Source organism: Prionailurus viverrinus, chromosome D2, assembly GCF_022837055.1.
Source record: "Prionailurus viverrinus isolate Anna chromosome D2, UM_Priviv_1.0, whole genome shotgun sequence".
Taxonomy (NCBI): Eukaryota; Metazoa; Chordata; class Mammalia; order Carnivora; family Felidae; genus Prionailurus; species Prionailurus viverrinus.
Genome location: NC_062571.1, coordinates 60,099,398 through 60,118,070, shown reverse-complemented (window position 1 = coordinate 60,118,070; position 18,673 = coordinate 60,099,398). Strand labels below are relative to the sequence as shown.

At 53.8% G+C, this 18,673-nt stretch overlaps 1 protein-coding gene across 7 annotated transcripts; it reads right to left on the bottom strand.

Annotated features, from left to right (window-relative positions):
* Positions 1–153: 153 nt before the first annotated feature.
* Positions 154–18,337, bottom strand: SEMA4G (semaphorin 4G). Of its 7 annotated transcripts, none has more exons than XR_007145258.1 (19): positions 18,232–18,337; positions 17,037–17,414; positions 16,348–16,601; positions 14,208–14,838; positions 10,791–11,270; positions 10,537–10,685; positions 10,192–10,254; positions 6,826–6,924; positions 6,610–6,703; positions 6,345–6,458; positions 5,990–6,159; positions 5,745–5,914; positions 5,312–5,456; positions 4,930–5,152; positions 4,394–4,509; positions 4,108–4,271; positions 3,879–3,940; positions 1,382–2,444; positions 154–1,247 (listed from the first exon to the last, which is right to left on the bottom strand). XR_007145258.1 is itself a non-coding variant. In XM_047824744.1 (18 exons), exons 5-18 carry the CDS (start codon positions 10,912–10,914, stop codon positions 1,615–1,617), a joined length of 2,523 nt encoding a protein of 840 aa, XP_047680700.1. In that variant the 5' UTR covers positions 10,915–11,270; positions 14,208–14,838; positions 16,348–16,601; positions 17,037–17,414; positions 18,232–18,337; the 3' UTR covers positions 154–1,614. The 7 variants fall into 7 exon arrangements, 1 of the variants encoding a protein (XP_047680700.1); XR_007145262.1 differs by having other exon boundaries at positions 154–1,243; XR_007145261.1 differs by lacking the exon at positions 14,208–14,838.
* Between the last annotated feature and the right edge of the window lie 336 nt (positions 18,338–18,673).

Sequence of the window (18,673 nt, the reverse complement as noted above, 5' to 3'; positions counted from 1 at the left end):
GGCAGTCAGATGGAACCTGAGGATCCCAGTTTCCCCTGCAAATGGTTTTATGGGGAGCAGAGCCAACCCTGCAGCACCATTTCCATAGAATCAGAAGCCTGCCCCCTGGTGACCAGGGGAAGGCCAGTCTAGACCAAGCGGACCACACATGGCTGTGGGGAAAGAGGGTATTTATTAACCAACAGGAGGGGGAGGAGCTGAGCCCAGGCTCCCCACTCTGTCACATGCCTGTTCTGCCCACCTTGGTGGTGAGTGGGGGCATTCCTAAAGAAGTGTAGCCGTTCTCACAATAAATACATTCATTGTGGGGTGGAGGTGGGAGAAGTTGGGTGAAGGGCAGTAAAAACCCGTGGGATTCCACGTTCTCAGCTACAAAAATAACAGTCATCCTCACCCAAGGGGAATGGGGGAGCTCAGTCAGGATTTGATTGTCCCATATGGGCCTGGAGACTTCAGAGGCCCCTGGACCCTGAAAGTGCCCCGGTGAGGTAGGACAGGGATGGGAGCCAAGCATCCAAACTCCCAGCCTCTGCCCTTTGCATAGTTCCAAGAACGGGCTTCATGTGCCAGGTGAGACATCAGATCTCCTCCCCCTGCTCTGGTCTGGGGGTAGCAAATGCTTGGTCCCCAAAAGGGAGGCTGGCTCATTGCAGTGTTGGTCACCCGTCCTAGGGAAATGTCTGAGAGGACAGCTGAATGGGAGAGGGCTCTCCCTCTGAAATGTCCATGGACCAAACCCAACAGATACAGGTCCGAGGCAGCAAAGGGAGGCTCAGAAATGCAAGTGGAAATGTAAGCACGTGTGTGTGAAGGGACATGCCTGGGGCTCTGTCTGTCACTCTTGAGAGTGACCAAGGGGGTGAGGAGGTTGACCAAAGAGGGCTGCACGTTAAGGAAGAAGAGGGGAATGACAGTCTTACCTCCCCAGACTGGCCTGTCCCCAAGCTTTTGCCAAAGAGGTCACCACATGGGGCTGGGACTAGGGGAGAAACCTAGATAGGATGGGATATGGCCGTTGGAAGGGTACCCAAAGTCCAGGAGAGATGAAACACAGTGTTCCAGGAGATGGGGGTGGGGGCCCTGCAGCCCAGCTGATAGACATTCATCCGTGTGCACACGTGAATGCATGCAGGGCTCAGGTGGCTCTGGTGGCTGGCAGAGGTCTTGTCTGGTTTCGGGACCATCCAGCACATAGGGCCACGCAGAGGGTGGTGACCTTGAGGTCATCTGGACCTGCAGAGCCCTGCCTGGGAGAAAGAGGAAGGATTTGAACAGACAAATGGGGCAGGAAGATGGCATCCTCTCCTCCCAAGTGATTGGGGTAAGGGAATAGGAACTGGGGCTGGGTCTACAGAATTCCACGTCCTGGGGGAGTACCCACCTCTGAGGAGCACCGGTGGGCCTGGGCTGCTCACAGATGGGTCTGTGGAGACTGAGGAGGGGACTTTGGCTGGGCCTGACTCTGCCAGCCCTACAGGGACATCACAAAGTTGGGAGAAGGGCCTGGAGTTGGGGGGAGGGAGGTGAAGGTAGAGTGGCTGTGTTGGGGAAGCAGCAGCCCAGCCTGGGGCAGACAGGCTGGCTTGGAAGAGCATTTGTCCTAGGAGGCTGGGCTCAGACAGAGCTCTCGTCCAGGTGCTCTACAAGCTGTGTGTGTTTCCTCTTCTCCAGGATGCGGCTGAGCTCCTCAGCAAATGAGCAGGGCCCTGCTGGCACTCCGTTGTTGCTCTGCCTCAGGAGCACGTAGCTGTTGCCGTTCATCCTGCGCAGCCGGCTGGGTAGGGCCACCAGCCCGTTGGTCAGCTCGGCCGGTGGCGGTGGGGGCGGCGGAGGCGGTGGGGCTGGGGCTCCCTCCCCAGGGATGATCTGGAGGCAGCCACCTTCCAGGCCCCCAGCCCCCTCCCCATCATCACCCTCGTCTTCCTCTCCAGGACATTGGCCTGAAACTGTCTGCAGCTGCACAGCAGAGCCCCCTGCCCGGCCAGCCCGACCCAGAGAGTATTTCCTTCGACGCCCTCGTCTGCCTCCCTGAAGACAGGCCACATAGAGGAGGGAGGAAGCCAGGATGAGGCAGAGGCCGCCAAGCGCAGCGATGGCTAGCACATACAGTAGCCTCACGTCAGGTGCCAGCTGTGCCCCGGGCACGGCAGGGGCTTGTGGAGCTGGGGCAGGAGTGGCTGGCCGGACTGTGAGGCTGTAGGAGGCCAGCAGGGTGCGGAGGCCATTCTCCTCAGCATAGCAGCCATAGTTGCCACTGTGCTCAGGCTGTATGTTTGTCACCAGCAGCCCATCCACGCCCACGCGGTAGCCATGCTGTCCGTCATTCAGGCCCATGCTCCCATTGAGCAGCCACAAGGCCCGGGCCAGGTTGGATGGCTGGTCACAGGGCAGGAGAACATCGTCACCTCGGAGGACAGAGCGGGTTCTCAGTGGTGGTGGTGGCCCTGTAGGTGGGGAGGGGGGCGGTGAGAGGAGTGGTCAGTGTTGTCTGTCTGAGGGAGGGCGCTGGAGATGGCAGGTCAGGTGGTTCACTGTTAGTCCCTAGCACCAAGCGCAAATCTGGAATCATGGTGACAACGGAATGAGGTCTCCTGCGTTTGTGTTCCCGTTTAAGGTTTGCATTGGCCCGTCTCAGTGGTTTCAGTGCCTGCTATCTGCCAATGATTTGTAAGCTCAATCTCTAGCACAGAGTTCTTCCCTGATCGACAGACCTGAACATCTTCCACACACAGGGCATCTCCACGGGAGGTCTCTTGAACATGGCACAGGAACTAAGGCCAAAGCCTCCGTCCCAAACTACACCAGGTCTTTTCCTTGAATTGTCACAGTGAATGGCACCAGTAGCTACTCAGCTGCTTAAGTCAGAAACCGGGGAGTCCCCTTGCCTCTCTCTCTCCTTCACCTTCGTGTCTAATTCTCACCAGGATTCTGCTTCCAGAATCCATCTCAGCCCTGTTCACTTCTCTCCTTCCCCAGCTGCTGGCCCACTCTGGCCCCCATGTAATTTATTCTCCATGCAGGAGTGGGGTAACCTTTTAAAAGCACCACACTGATTGTGCCACTTCCCCGCCTCAACATGGTCCCTGCCCACTTCTCCAGCCTCTTGGCAAACACCCCAAGCTCATCGGCCTGCTGCCCCTCTGCTTGGATGTCACCCCCCCTCTCCGTGCCCTCCGCTGGTTGGCCAGGGGGAAAGAGCACAGAAGTAATGAAAAGCACAAACTCCAGTCAGACTGTTTGGGGTCAGGTTTGAATTCTGACCCCACTACTTAATAGCTTATTAACTTTGGGCAGTGTACTTACTCTCCCTGTACCTCAGAGAGATTGCCCCTCATAGGGATGGGGATCGTGGCACCTCTCTCCTAGCAATGCTGTGAGCATAAAAGAGATCGTGTGTGTACGTGTTTGGTCAGCGCCTGGCACAGAGTAAGTACTCAGTACATGTTAGTATGACTATTAACTTCCACTCCTCCTTTAGGTATCAGCTCAGTCATCTGATCTTCCTCAGGGGAGTATTCATTGTCCTTCAAATCCTTGTTATAGTTGTAAGTATTCCTTTTGTAGCAAAAACCAATGGAAAGAATTACTTGTGTGATCATTTAATTGCCCCCCCTCCCGCCCCCGCCAGCACACACTTGGCTATAAGCTCAGGTGTGACAAAAAGAACTTTTATGTCATGAGCCTTTCTCCTCATTTATAATCCTTTAGGGCAGCAGATGTCTGTGGAGCACTTACTCTGTGCCACACTGTGCTGGAACATCCTCGCTGAAAGCACACAGACACAACCATTCAGATACGTACACGCACAGGCAAATGACAGTAAACGTAGAGGACAGGCTATGCAGCCGGGCCTACACACATCCATGCCTGTCACTTACCTGTGTCCTTGTTGCCTTCACAGCCTCGGTTTCCTCTCTCTATGTCCTGTATCAGTGCTGTCCTAAACTCACGAACAGGGGAACTGAGCTTTAGTTTCCCCAGTAGAAGTCAATGATGCTGTTGCCAACAACCGCCCCCCACTCCCCCTCCAGCTAGCAGGCCCGCCTCCTCCCCTCAGGCCCTGATCCCCTGTTCACACGGGACCCTCACACCCCTACCACCTCTTACCTGCTACCCTGGGACCTGTTGGTTATGATGCAGGAATGGGTGCTGGGGTCCCAGCCACAGTAGGGGTCCCGGGCCAGGATGCAGTCATAGCAGGAGCGGTAGCGGGAGCAGCTCGACAGTGGTAGCTGGATGACACCACTAGGGGCCCCCACGTAAAGGCTGTGCTGGGAGCCGGAGAGGAAAGCTGGTTGGCAACACCCCCAGCTCCCACCTACAGACACACACGGCCACTGCCCAGCCACCCACTCCCTCCCCCTATTCTGGCAAGTAATGGGTCAGAGGCTACCTGCATTGGAGAGATGACCAGATTTTCCACAGACTGGGGCTCCTTGAACACTTGTGTCTCTTCGATAATGTGCATCCCAGAACCCAGCACCACGGCCTTGTGGATCCAGCCATCAGCTGGTATGGAAAGGGCAGAGGGTCAGAACCCAGAAATGGAATCTGTTTTCAGCCCCCTGCAATAGCCTAATGGGAGTAGCTTGGGAGCCAGGACGTCAGGGACAAGGATTCAGCCGGTAACAGTTACTCAGGACTGGGAACAGTTCCCTGGCTGGGAACTCTGGGCTTGTCATGGCAGGAATTGTTGGGTCCAGAAACATTAGTGATCAGGGTCAAATATCACTGTGGTTGGTGACAGGAATCCACAGGTACCAAGAGCCAGTGGTCACTGGGGGTCAGTAGTGAGTGTTCATTGAAGAATCAACATCATTGGTCACCAGGGTTTTGTGATCAAAAGTCATTCAGGGGATGAGCGGTCAACGAGGATCAAGGACCCAGGTCAGCAGTTACCAAAGGGCCCAGGCCAGGGGTCAAAAGTACCTGTGCCCAGAAAGAGCAGGTCATAGGTGGGTCCGGCAGGCGTGGTGACAGGCGTCCCTGTGAGGTGTGTATAGCGCACACTGCGCTTGAGCAGCAGGGGCCGTCCTCGTGTGGGCACCACGGGCCGAGCCATTAGTGGGTGCAACTTCACGAAGTCCAAGACGAGGGATGGCAAATCCTGGGATGAGTTGTAGCCGCGAGTGCGCAATGAATCTGTGATGCACTGGGGTGGGGGGCAGAGGCAGTGAACCTCAGGAATCTACTGCTTGTGTGCCCTCCCCCTCCCCCCCCCCCCCCCCCCCCCCCCCCGCCAAGGCTAGGCCCTCCTGCCCCTCCCTGGGGTTCTGTCTACTCAGCACTGACCCCAGGCCTGGGCACTCACTGAGCCGGGCCGGGGCTCCGGCACCCCACCCTCATAGCGGCCCCAGCGCCGGGCACCGTCCTGGTATTCCATGTAGGGACCTGCGAAGACAGCCTGCACCTCGGCCAGGTCGTAGCGGCAGATGGCTGAGGCCTCTAGGGTCTTCCTAGGAAGGGACATAGGGGAGGGGCCTGAGCCACACTGGGTGGAGCCTGCCACCTGCCCCAGCCTGGAGCTCACTGTTAACCCTGGCCAACCCCAGCTCTCGGCCTCAGGGCCTCTCCTAAGGGTCAGGAGGCCACTGTGGCCTCTGGCTCCAGGCTAGCTGGATGTGCCTGGAATTCTCTCTCTGCAACCAGCCTCCCCACAAGGGATCCTATTTCTCCTCGTTGACCTCTGCTCCAGGCCTCAGGCTGTCCCCAGTTCCTTGTGTCCCCACTGTCCCTGCACTGACCACTGTGTGGTCAGCGTGAAGGCCGCATAGAAGTGTGTGCGTGCTGAGGTGTCCGTGTCCAGGCTGCAGACACCACGTAGCATCTCATACTGTGGAATGTGGCAGACTAGACGCGCCTTTAAGAAGGAGGTCCACTTCTTCTGCAAGATCTTCTTTCCTCCTAGGTCTCCCTGGGGAGGTAGGGCACAGGGTCAGCGTCAGAGGTTCCACTTGTACACTCTTGGGCCAAACTTGGTGCCACTCACCTTGCACACACGGGCCACACGGGCCACACGGTGGCTGTTGCGGCTCTGAGTGAAGCTGCTGGGGCCCTCGTCAGTGGCCCGCTCCGTGAAGAAGTAGTAAACCTTGTCGTCATCGCCCACCGTACTGGCCTCACTCTCCCGTACCAGGACGGAGAACACAAACTCAGCATCTGCAGGTTGGGCAGTTCAAGTGGCCCCTGAGACAGGATGGGGATCCCCTCCACTACCCCTCACTCAACCACACTCAGGAATAGACAGGCTCACCTGGGAATTTGGGGATGGGATGTCAACTGCCCAAGGGAGTAAAGATGAATAGTCCCCTGCCCCCCAACATCCTGTGCCTCATCCTCCTAACCATTGAGCCAGTGCATCGGAGCCTCCTCAGTCCTCAAGGAGTGCGGGTGGCGGCTTCGGCGGATGTCAGGGATGCTCCGGAATTCATACCGTGTGGCTGTGTAGAGGCCTCCATCTGGAGCACAGGCATGCCACATGTGACAGACATGTCACATACAATAAGGCACATAACACATATCAGTGGCAAGTCCTAGCAATGAGGTCCGTGTCCTCCAAAGAGCACGCTGATGGATAAGGGGCCAGGGTGGGGAGGAGCGCATGCTCACCGATGATGAGGCCTGTGAAGCCACGGGCTGGGTCATAAGGACACTTCTCCTTCCCCTCCTCAAAGCTTGTTGGCAAGGTGAAGGCCTCAGCATCCTGGAGGATTACGAGGCCAGAAGTCAGTGGTCTCGAGGACAGGCAGGGGTCATGGCCCAAGCTCAGACTGGTCCAGAGCCAGGGAGCAGCAATAAGGGCTGGGCTGGGGCAGACCTACTCACAATGGCTGCACAGAGAGGCTGGAAGGCGTGAGTCCCGCATGCATAGAAGTGGGTGGCATTGAGTCGCTGAAGGAATCGCACGTGGTTGAAGCACTCCGTCTGGGGGGGAGGTGGGAGAGGGCTGTGAGCCCCCAGCCTGCTTAGAGGCCTTTTCTGTTAATCCAGCATTGTAGTTCGGCTCTTGCCCCCACCCACCCGACACAGTTCTGAGTTCCCAGTGGGCCTGCTCACTGCCCGGAACACAGACTACTCCCTGGAACCCACTGTCCTTGGGCTTCCCAGCGGCATTGACCCCTCTTCAGTCTTCTATCTCACTGTCAGGATTACCTGACACATTTTGCCAGCTTCTGCATGGCCTGCAGCCCTCCGCACCCCCAGTTCGGGGGCCCCCAGGGCTCCCACCACCCTGAGATACTTCTCTCACATCTCCTTCTCAGCAGTGTCCCCTAGTCCTGGAGCTCCCACACCCCCTGTAGGGGGACACTACCAAATGTATCCCCAGGCTCTGCCCTCTCTCCACCCAATAGCTAGCTCATTCCCTCCTCCCTAACCTGCATCTTCCCTCCTAAACCTGTTCATCCAGTCTTTCCCACCTCACTTCATCCATCCATCTTATTAGTCGATTCCAGGAGTCATCCTTGCTGCTTCCCACTCCCTCACCCCCATGTTCAGTCCTTCCTTGAGATTCTTTGTCGTCATGTCTCCTGACGTGGTCCACTTCCCCCTCCACCTCCACCACCCTAGTCCATGTCACCACTGTTGCCTCTTCCCTGGACAACTGTAGAGACTGCCTGTCAGTTCTCCCAAGCCTCCGCCACTCTGTAAAAGCTACTTGTTTATTCTGTGAGTGAGGAATGCATGTACACAGTGTAAAATTCAGAAGGTACAAAGGGATAGGTTGTAAACAGAGCGTCTCCTTTTATCCCTGTTGCTTTCAAAGGGGACTGCTCTTACCATTGTCTGGTTTCCTTCCAGAGATATTCTACCGATTAGCACCCTCTGGCAACCCACTTTCCAAGGCATATTTTAAACATGTAAACCAGATCATGTCACTGCTGTATTTAAAAAACCTTCAGTGGCCCACTAGAGTCCTGAACATAGCCTACCACTTCCGGCCCTGCATGGTAGGGCTCTGCGCCTTCCTCCCCTCCCTCACCTGCTCCAGCCACACTGCTCTTCTCTGCCCATTAAATGCCTCAAGCTAAGCCCCCCCCCCCCACTTGTTTGCCTTGTTCATGATTCCTCCTCCTGCTTGTTACCCAGGGTTTGAATCCATGCAGGCCTTTTTGTCTCATCCCATTGCCTCCCCGGGTCCCTTCTCTCCACTAGCCTGCTCATGCCTTCCTCCTCTGACCCCCATGATGCCCCCAACCTTCACTGCCTTTCCTGCCTCCAGACTCACTATTTTATTTTATGATTTTTTTTTAGAAGGATTTTTTTTAAGTTTATTTTTATTTATTTTGAGGGAGAGATAGAGAGAGGGCAGGGGAGAGGCAGAGAGATAATCCCAAGCAGGCTCCTTGCAGGACTCAAACTCACGAACCACGAGATCACGAACTGAGTCAGATGCTTAATCAACTGAGCCACCCAGGTGTCCCATAGACTTACTCCATTTTAATCCATCTAGTGCCTGGGCCTGGATTAGTATTACTCTAGTAGTGTTTCCCCAAGATGTTTACATTAAAAAAGGTCGGGGTCCCTGGGTGGCTCAGTCGGTTAAGCGTCCAACTTCGGCTCAGGTCACGATTTCACAGTTTGTGAATTCGAGCCCCGCATTGGGCTCTGTGCTGACAGCTCGGAGCCTGGAGCCTGCTTTGGATTCTGTGTCTCCCTCTCTCTCTGCCCCTCCCCACTCATGCTCTGTCTCTTTCTCTCTCAAAAATAAATAAACACTAAAAAAAAAAAAAGTGGGGGGGGGGTGGGAAGGAGAGCACCTGGGTGGCTCAGTAAGTTAAGTGTCTGACTCTTGATTTCGGCTCAGGGCATGAACTCATGGTTTGTGGGATCAAGCCCCATGAGGAGCCTGTGTGGGATTCTCTCCCTCACCCTCTGCTTGCCCCCCCCCCCCCATTCATGCACACACACTCTCTCTCAAAATAAACTTAAATAAATAAACAAACAAAAAAATAAGGTGGGATGAGGGAGGAATTCTGTGGTCAAATAAGTTGGAAACCATGGCTAAAACCTGCCTTGCCAGGGGACTTCTCAGGGCCTTAGGGATGTTGCTGTGCACTGTGGCATTAAGCATACAGCATTTCCCAAACTCATCTGACCATTAAACCCCCCTTTTGAAAATTAATGTTTCTCAGAACATGTTTTGGGAATTGTCTTCCTGAAGCCTTGCTACCCAAAGTGTGGCTTGGGGAGCAACAGTATCAGCTTCCTCTGGAAGCTTGTTAGAATTGCAGAATCTTGGGCCCCTTCCCCAGACTGACTGAGTTAGCACCTGCATTTATAACATACCCAGGTGATTCTTGTGCACACTAAAGTCTGAGAGTCTCTAAAGTACCAAATGGTGAGGGTGCCCACTGTCACAGAATAAAACCCATACCTCTAGCTGGGCATTTGCAGTGCTCTGTGACTGGGTTCCACTTGCTTCACCAGCCCCACTTCCTACCCATGCTGCTCCAGCAGCACTTTTGATGAAATCTCTTAGCGGTGCCTCGTTAAACACACCTATCCCGACACCACCCCAGACCCACTGAATCAGAACCCCTGGGCCAGGGGATATAGTTTTTTTTTTCTTTCTTTTTGGGCTTCTTCTTTCATTGGGCTCTATGCCCAATGTGGGATTTGAACTCATCACCCTGAGATCAAGAGTTGCATGCTCTACTGACTGAGCCAGCCAGGCACCCCTGGGAATGCGTATTTCTAAAAAGTTCTCCAGATGGATCTGTTACATAGCCAGACATGGAACCCCTGCAGACACCCTGTTCTTTAGCTTGAAAGAACTGGCAATTCGCTAACAGCCCTCCATGGAATACTGGGTATTTGAGCTAGTCCTTGACTAAACCTCATTTGTCTCATCTGTAAAATGGAGGATAATACTATTTCATAGGGTTATTTTAGAATTAGGAGAGATAATGGCTAAGTCAGCATTTACTAGAGATTACTTATTTCTATCATGATTCTTACTCAGGAGCCCAGAAGAGATTCAGATGCCACTATAGGCCAAGCTGGTAGGTGACCAGCTGTTTGGATTAGAAGTGCTGCACCTAGGGCCCACCACTCTGGCTACACTCACGTGTTTGCTGTGGTTGCTGCAACTGACTGGCTGATCCATACCTCTCCATCTGTGTCCCCACCAACCTTGACATCCCCAACTGAAGAGAAGGAAAGGAGCTGGGGAAAGGACAGACCACATACCTGGTTGTTTTTCCCTTTTTGATGGCATTTGCTTTGCATCTCTGGGGAGGCCTCCCAGTGGATCTGGAGACAGGGAAAGGGAATGGGCTGATGTGTTGACCCCAGGAGCCTTCCCTTTCACCATTATCTGTGGGACCAGGTATAGGACTGCAGGGAACAGGGGAAACTGGGGTACAGGTAGGTTTCAGGAGGAGCATTGGATGGTAAGGGAGACGTGGTTTAGGAAGGGCCATGCTATCTGACCAGGGGGCTATGGAAGGCTGGCGAGGCTTCCAGGAAATCGAGGTCCCAGGGAGGTGGATAAAGCCGGAGATCCTCTGGGTGTTCCAGGTTCTAAGGGCTAACCTCTTTGTGAGCCCCATCTCCTATGTCACGGGCATTGAGAGAGAAGAGGGCACCTCGGGCTCCAACCAGCAGTCTTGCTGAAGACTCCTCCAGCAGCAGCGTTGAGTAGTTCTGGGCTTGGCCCTTGAAGTGCCGGGTCCTGGAGAGCTCTTGGGGAGAGTGGGAGTCGTAAGCCCAGCCCTGGGGTGTCCTCCCCACTCCCAGACCTGGCTCCTGCTGCGTTTCAAATTTGGCAGGGGCGGGGGGCATCTAACCTTCATAGGGGATGGTCATCCGTGGGATGGCATCTAGTTCTCTGGATGGTCTCCGCAGTGAGGGTCCAGGGACTGCAGATGCTGTGAGGAAGCTCAGGAAGAGGGGCCAGAGCCTTCCCCACATTTTTCTGGGGAGGCCCAGACCAGTAAGACCCCCAAGGGGAGCCAGGGCCACAGTCACAGGGTATGATGGCAAGAATAGTCACAGGGGTCAAGGTCCAGGGAGGTCACTTGGAAGGTCAGGGGTCATGGGGCCAGGGAGGGTCCTGGAATCGAGGGGACATGGAATCACAGGGTTGTGTGGCCATGGAATCCCAGGTTAGAGGTCAGAGGGAGGGATGGATCACACACTGCTTTTCTGCATTAAATACAAACTCCATGGTGGGAAGGAGTTGTGGGGTCATAAGGGGGTCGTAGGTCACTGATGGGGTCACCCTGCCCCGACAGCAGGACTAGTTCTGGTTCTCTGAGGTCCGTTTTCTAAAGAAAAAAAAACAGGGTAGAAAAGCTCTTTTATCTGTGTGTGTGTGGAAGGTAGATGGCATTACCCCCAGACTTCAGGGGGCACTGGTGGGAGGGACCACAGAACTCCTACGTCAGGATTGGCTCACTGTCGCTCTGTCCACTTCTCTGCTCTGATGCAAGTTGGGTAGAACTTGCCCTCCTTACAAGACCCTAGACTCCTCCCAACCCGAACCCAAAGTATCCACCCTCCTCTGGCCAACTCAGAGGCCAAGTTAGGCCTCCGTCTCGGGTGGAGCTCCGTTTTCAGAGAGAATGCCTTCTCCTCCCAACAATGGGACCAAACTTGGGGCAGCAGCTGCCCCTGCTGCCTGCGGGGGTGCCTTATGCAAGAAAGCTTGGCAGAGACATTTAATGGGCCTTTGTTGATTTTGTCCTGTTTTCCCTTTGTTTTTTCTTTTCCCTGGCCCGAGAGCTCCCTCTGGAATCTCTCTTTAATTAGACACTTCTCCTCCTCAGCATTCCTCTCCGAGGGGGTGCACATCTCTACTCTGCCCATGCGAGTCTGTACTGCACTCTCTGGCTAGGCATCCACACGTGTCCCTACCTGCAAATAGGCATTCATAGACATGGTGGGGGGCGGGTATCTGGGGCCCCCTGGCTGCACTGCACAGGTGTAATGTCTATGCAGGATGCTCTAGTGTGCAAGGCCAGTTGAGATAAAAGCAACATGGAAATGGTGAGTGATGGGAGCTCTTGGCCACCTCCCCTGGCTTACCCTGGAGACTATTCCACACCTGGACTCTCTCTCAAGTCATGTGGGGATGGGGTGGAAGTAGGTGGCAGATCTCCCCTGACCCCTGTAATAGGCCTGATCTCTGAGGTGGCTCTTGAAGGCTTCCTGGACTGGGCTGGGTGTGGAGGAAGCCTGACCCACCCAATCTCATCAGACACCCACAGACACAGCCACAAGGGCCACTGGCCTCTCCCCTCCTTTCCAGGTCAAATATTAACTATGTGGCCTTGAGGCGAGGGGAAGGACTAGGATCCGGCCAGAGGGAAAACAGGAATTTGGAGCATTTATTCAAGAGGTAAAGGTCAGCACTGTAGTGGTCAGAGCCCAGAGGGGGAGAATATAGTATGAGTGTAGAGAAGAGTGTAGACTAGAGGGCGTCAGCTCCTCATCTGGGGGCTGGGCAGCACGAGGCCCCAGGCAAACTGCCCATGCCCCACCCCTCACTGTGGAGGCACACCTGTTTACCTTTGGGGCCTCCTATTTGCTTAGTGCAGAAGTGGGGTGGGGGGTGGAGAGGGAGCCCTACGGCTGTGAGGTATCAGGCTCTAGGACTGGGCAGGAGGAACACACTCCAGGTTAGAGAAACCACTCAGAGTGTGGTTCATGGCAGAAGTCACACATGTCCAGAAGGGGGTGATGTGCACACAATAGGTGCACATACACACATGTTCACAGAAGGGCTGTGAACAAATGTACTCATAGGAGAGTCATGCACACATACATTCACAGGGAGGTTTGTGCACACATATGCTCATATAAAGGGCCTGCCAGATGCGTTCATACACATTGACAAATAAGGCTCTATTCACATATTCTCATCCGTTCATTCAGCAGATCGCACAGCCTCAGAAGTTAAGGAGGGTTATAAATCCACACGTGTGCATATGAAGGATTGTACACCTATTCACAGAAAGGTCGTGCACATACATATGTGTAGGGACATGCACACAAACCCACCGATACAGTAGGTCAGGCATGTTCATGTTAACAGAAGGGTCAAGTACATGTATGTTCACACAGTGCTCAGACACACAAATTACATGTGTGCAGAGGCAGCATATGTTCAAACAGGGGTCCAGTTCTCACTGCAGGGTTGGAGGCTGCCAGTGTCCACTGAGGTGCAGAGCAGCATTACCTCCCTTCCTCAAAGTCCCAATTTTAAGGCCAGATTCCAAATGTGTGTGTGTGTGTGTGTGTGTGTGTGTGTGTGTGTGTGTGTGTGGTGATGTAGGGAGGCATCTGACCTCAGATGTTCAAATGCAACGGGCTTCTCTGCAAAGGAAGGGGTACCTAACCTAGACGGAAGGAGGCCCCTCGCTTTAGCAAAAGAAAGATGGAATGGAACTTAGCACCGCTCCACTCCCCTGTATGCTGCCGTTCTAGATATGGGAGTTGGGCAGGGGCTCTCAGCCTCCATTTAACCTGTTGGGAGGGAGGGCGGGGCTAAATGGGGGGCGGAGCGGCTGCCCTCCCTCCCCCAGTGGCGACAAGGCTTCAAGGTCTCCAGTCTACACCCCACACTCCACCCCCAGTTCCACAGTTTGGGTTCCTCCCTAGGGCCAGCCCCCTGAACTCTGATCACCTTCCGAGTATTAGATCCTAGGGCTCAAGAAACTGAGGAACGGAGGCACCCCCTCCCCCCCAAAACAGGATCGATGTTGGATCAGCAGGCTCTCGACCTTCATCCCAGACGTCCACCTGCTTAGTGTAGGCGGCATTCCCCTCGGCCCAGTAGGATGGCCGTCTCTTCTGGCCTGAGAGCCCTTCCCCCGCTACCCTCTCCTTCCATCATCCTGGACAGTATGAGGGTCTTCCCTCTCCTCAGATCTAACCTCTGTCTCTACTGCTGCAGCTCGAGGACAAGCTCTCCTTCGATCCCGCCGGACGCCAGGAGACGTGACCCAGATCCCGGGGAACACTGTTCGCCACGCGGGTCCCCGCCCCGCGCCGGTCCCCGACTCCGCGGTGGCGGGTCTGCGCCCTGCACGGCAGGAGGCCTGGCCCGCGCCCCTCCAGCGCCTTTATAGCAGGACCCGGGACTTGACGGTGAGAAAGGCCTGGCCCAGCTTGGAGGGTGGAATGGATGTGGGGAAGGCCTGGCCTGGCCTCCGCCCCCCGGCCCAGGCCCCGCCGCCGCCCGCGCTCCCTGCCTCTCTCACCTTTGCGCTTGGATCCCCGGCCATAGAGACGGCGACGCGCTGCTCCGCGGCCCCACAGCACCAGCTGCGGGAGGAAGGGGCTGCGGCCGGAGGCGGGGCGGGGGGTGGAGGCGGAGCCGGGGGTGGGGCGGGGGCTGGAAGGCGGGGCCAGGGAGGCGGGGCCGACAGGGTGGGGTGCAGGGAAGGGCGCCGCTCTCTTCTTTCGCGCCCCCCACCCTACACGATAAAGGTTTGAGGCCAAGGCTCATACGGCCTCCGGGCATCTGGCGTCCTCCACCCTCAAGGGCAGCAGCACCAGTATCGCCCCCTGGTGGTGGCCTCACCACCCCTGCGCTCTCTCCATGGGCTTCTGGCCCACCTTGCCTCCCCTCTAACCCCAGGACCCCTCTGACTTGCCTACTGCTGGGGACTTGCAAACCTGTTCTCTGGGGGCTTAACTTTCCGAGGGCCCTCTGACCAGTCTTCTAATATGGACCTCACTTCTTGCGTTCCTGCTATGCTCTTGGGCTCTCTGCCCAGGGTGCTGAGGGCCAGGGTAGGTGGAGGCCAAGCCTTGGGGGCAGCTCTGAACATAGAACTGGGTCTGGATTCCCAGCTTCACAGCCTCCGGCTGCCTGGTCCTTCAGCTTGACTGTGAGTGGGTGAAAGGAGTTGGGCTTGGAAGGATGAAGTAACAGCTTGGCAAGAAATTCACACAGAAAATGCTGTTTTTCTGAATAAGCCACAACCGTTTGTACCTGTCCATTCAACCAAACCTTTTAGTAACGGGGTTCACCTCCTCAGGGACTGGGTCACTCGGATAACTGCCTTCCTTCCCTTCCAGCTCATGGTGAACATCATTCTTACTCCAGATCTTCCAGTGAACTCTCCTCATAGGCAATTAGACATTCTGTCCCTCCTAGGCTCAACCACCTCACCCTGCAGCGATCTAGGAAGCCCCCCTCAGAATCAACTCCCCAACTCCTCAGACTCAACCATGATGGTCCTCCCATGCAACACTTGGTGCTGCGGTTTCCCTGCAACTCAGGCCATGCCTCTGCCTCAGGGCCTGTTTAAGACCCCTCTAGGGTTTGAATCAAACCGGAGCTCTAGCCATGACCTGGCCTGCTCCTCCCTCCATCATTTATGCCAGTATTGCAATGGGCCCAAGAGCAGGACTTAAATGATGAAGGCCACAGGGACATAGGTAACTGACCCTTGCAGGTACCTGGGTGTCTGAGCTCTGGAGAGGCAGGGGGTCAGGGAACAGGCAGATGAACACTGGCTTGAGAGAAGGTGAACAAGATTCAAGTGGCTCTTGTCATTATTGAACTGAAGGGACCCTGGGAAAGACATGTCACCCCTCTTTCCTGAATATCCCCCAAAGCTAGTTTGGCACTTCATCATATACAGTCTTGTAGTCTGGGCTGCTGTGTGTGACTCCAGATCGCTAGACAGCAGGGCCCACGCTACACTTCCACTTCCCCAGCACTCTAAATAGGATGTGTGTGTATGCGGAGAGGGAGGCAGCTGAGAGAAATGCATATGGTAAAGCGTACACACACACACTTACAAAGACTATCAGGCTTCATTTAAAAACACTGTACCCTCATTCTGTCCTGAGGGATTAATAGCCCCATTTTATAGATGGAAAAACGGGCTCTAAGAGGTTAAGTAACTGGCCTTGAAATTCACTGTTGTGTTTACAGAGAGGAGAATCTGTACCGGAAAAACCTGAGAAGAGAGATACAGGGCAAACCTGAAGGGGAATTACCAAAGGCAGAAACATGCACAGATGTATACTGGAGGAGTAGGCAGAAGGGAATGGGTGTGAAAGAGAAAAGTGAGTTTGATGTGATGAGATGGGAGGGCTCCTAGTGGGAACTAGAAGGGAAAAGTCAGCAAATAGTACCAGAAAGACCACAGAAGAAAATCCTGATAGATTAAGGAAGTCCACGCTGGGAAGTCCAGGAAAGCCATGGCTAAGAAAAATAAATCTGCAGTCCTGTGGGCAAGTGGGTTGGGGGTGACAGTGGAGGGAAGGCAGGAAGGCTGCTAGCCCCATCATACCAGACAGGAGACAAATGAAACTGCAGGGGCCCAGTGGGCTAAGAGACGCAGCTCATGTTCTCACAGAACTCACAGCGCTGACTTCAGGTACCTGTGCAGCTGTAGTGATGTGGTGGCAAGTTTAGCATCCCACTTGCCTACACTGTGAGGCAAGCCTTTCTCCTCCAAGGCGTACGATGGCAGACTCAGAACCTCACACATTCCAAATGAACAAAATGTGTAAATTACAATGCGGAGTTCCAGCATGGCGCTTGCAAGACAGTAGTTGAGCAGTGTATCTCTGATAATATAGATTTAGATCACAATCCATTTCTCTCTGCTGTCCTTCCACTTCAATCTCTGAACCTAATGAAACGATCAGATGTCATGACAATTAATGGAACTTTCTATGAGAAGCCCCTTTGATGCACCATGCTCTTCTCTGCAATCAAGCTGATAAAATATGAATGAGGGGAATACCGACAGTGGAGGCGACTCAAAATCAAAGCAAGAAACGAACCCTAATCTAGCCATGGATCTGTGTCCTGGGACACAGGCAGGGCATTCTTTGAGCAGGTCGTTAGTCATCCTTAAAGTCACTAACCCCAGCTGCTTCACAGGGTGGCTGTGAGAGGACCCCATCTGAAAACCTTCTGTTGTACTTCACAAGCACGGAACATAAAACGTGCTTTTGTTTTTGCTAGACTATTCTCCCCAACTCTGCTGTAAGAAAGTGGCTGTTGTCCTCAGCCACCTACACACCAGTGTTTGCTCCAGGCTTCGCACAGAGCAGTTACTCACTGTAGCAGGGATCCTAGGTGAAGGGGGTAGGTATGAACTCCTGAAACTTGAGCAGAGGTTCCCTGAGGCAAAGAACTCTGGCCTAGTCAAGTTGTCCTGCTTCCTGTTCACTGTGGCAGCATTTCTGTTCCTGCTTTGCCATCTCCACCTCTGGTTTGCCCAGCACTCTCCCTTTGGGTGGTGTGATCTTTACTTTGGCCATATGTATAGCTGAGGTGCTTCTTCGGTAGGAACTGTCACCAGGGCACCAATGCTGTAGTCTCACTGTTCCACTGTGCCTCAGAAGCCTGTTTTGCCTGTTAAGTTTTCCTCCCAGCCAGTCGTCTTGGAGTCAGACCCAAAGCTGGGCCTTCTGGTTTGCCCTCTCTTGACTCCGGCCTGGGGAATGGTTAGCAAGGAAAAGGGAGTGTCAGGACATGTCCACAAATGCTGGAAAATCACCAACCACCACCCCTTCTCAGTATTAGCATGCTGAGTCCTAAAAAACGTCACAAACTTACATATATATATATATATATATATATATATATATATATATATATATATATTCTTTTTTAACCAGTAGAGACAGAGCTGGACAGAGAAGCCTCTGAAGCTGTCAGAAGGCATAGAGCACACCCACACTACAATTTTAATATCTGGTTTGCTTAGATGTCAGTGAACTGTACCCCCGCTCCCACCAAGTGCCTTAAGTTCAATTTTAGCTGTCATTTGAGAAGAGCTTTGAATTGGAGCTAAATAATAACACTTAGCATATATGGCAGGCACCTTGCTAAGAACTTTTCATGGATTAGTTCACTTAATCCTCACAAGTTCTGAGATAGACATCATTATTATTCCTTTTAACAGGTGAAGAAATGAAGGTTCTGACAAGTTAAGTAACTTGACAAAGATCAAGGGTTTGGCATGGTCAGTCTGGGATCTGAGGTCAGGACTAAGGTCAAGGTCAAGGCTCTTAACTTGCACAAGGCTGTACTGCCTGTCTCTCTGTACTTCAGGCAGCACCTATGCTTCCACCTGTCACTCCCCCCACCTCTAAAATGCTCACAAGTGGTCTCCTCCAAACCAGCCTGTCAGAAGACAGAAATACTGGTATGGTTCTGGAAACTGAGGCCTCTGGTAACCCTTCTATAAGCTCATTAACAGTTTCTCCTGTGAGTTGTCGTCAACCTGTGTCTCCCCTCAGCTGGCATACCCACAACCGTATCTGCATGGCAGGTTGGAGGTGGTCCCGAGCCCTGCCTCTGCATTGTATGGCTTCTCCTTTCTTTGCCCTGGGCTCTAGAACAAGGGAGCCAGGCCAATGGTATTCCTTTCCGGTCCACTTTGCTGAGCACCAAAGTATTTTCACCTGGATACCAGAAAGGTAAGAGTCAGGAGAGCTCTGTGTTGTTCACCACTGAATCCTCAAGAGTGCCTAGCATGTAGCAGGTACGCAATAGTTGTTGATGAACCTAGTGAATGGGGTAATGGAAGAATGAGATTACTGAATTGCTGACTGCCAAGTATGCAGCAGATTATTATATGGGTTATGTAAAAGTGAACTGTGTGCTGCTATAGCTTTATGTTTTCCAGAAATAGGAGACATCAAGCTAAAAGACAGACCGAAGAATCCAAAGCAAGAGGGGAAAAAAATT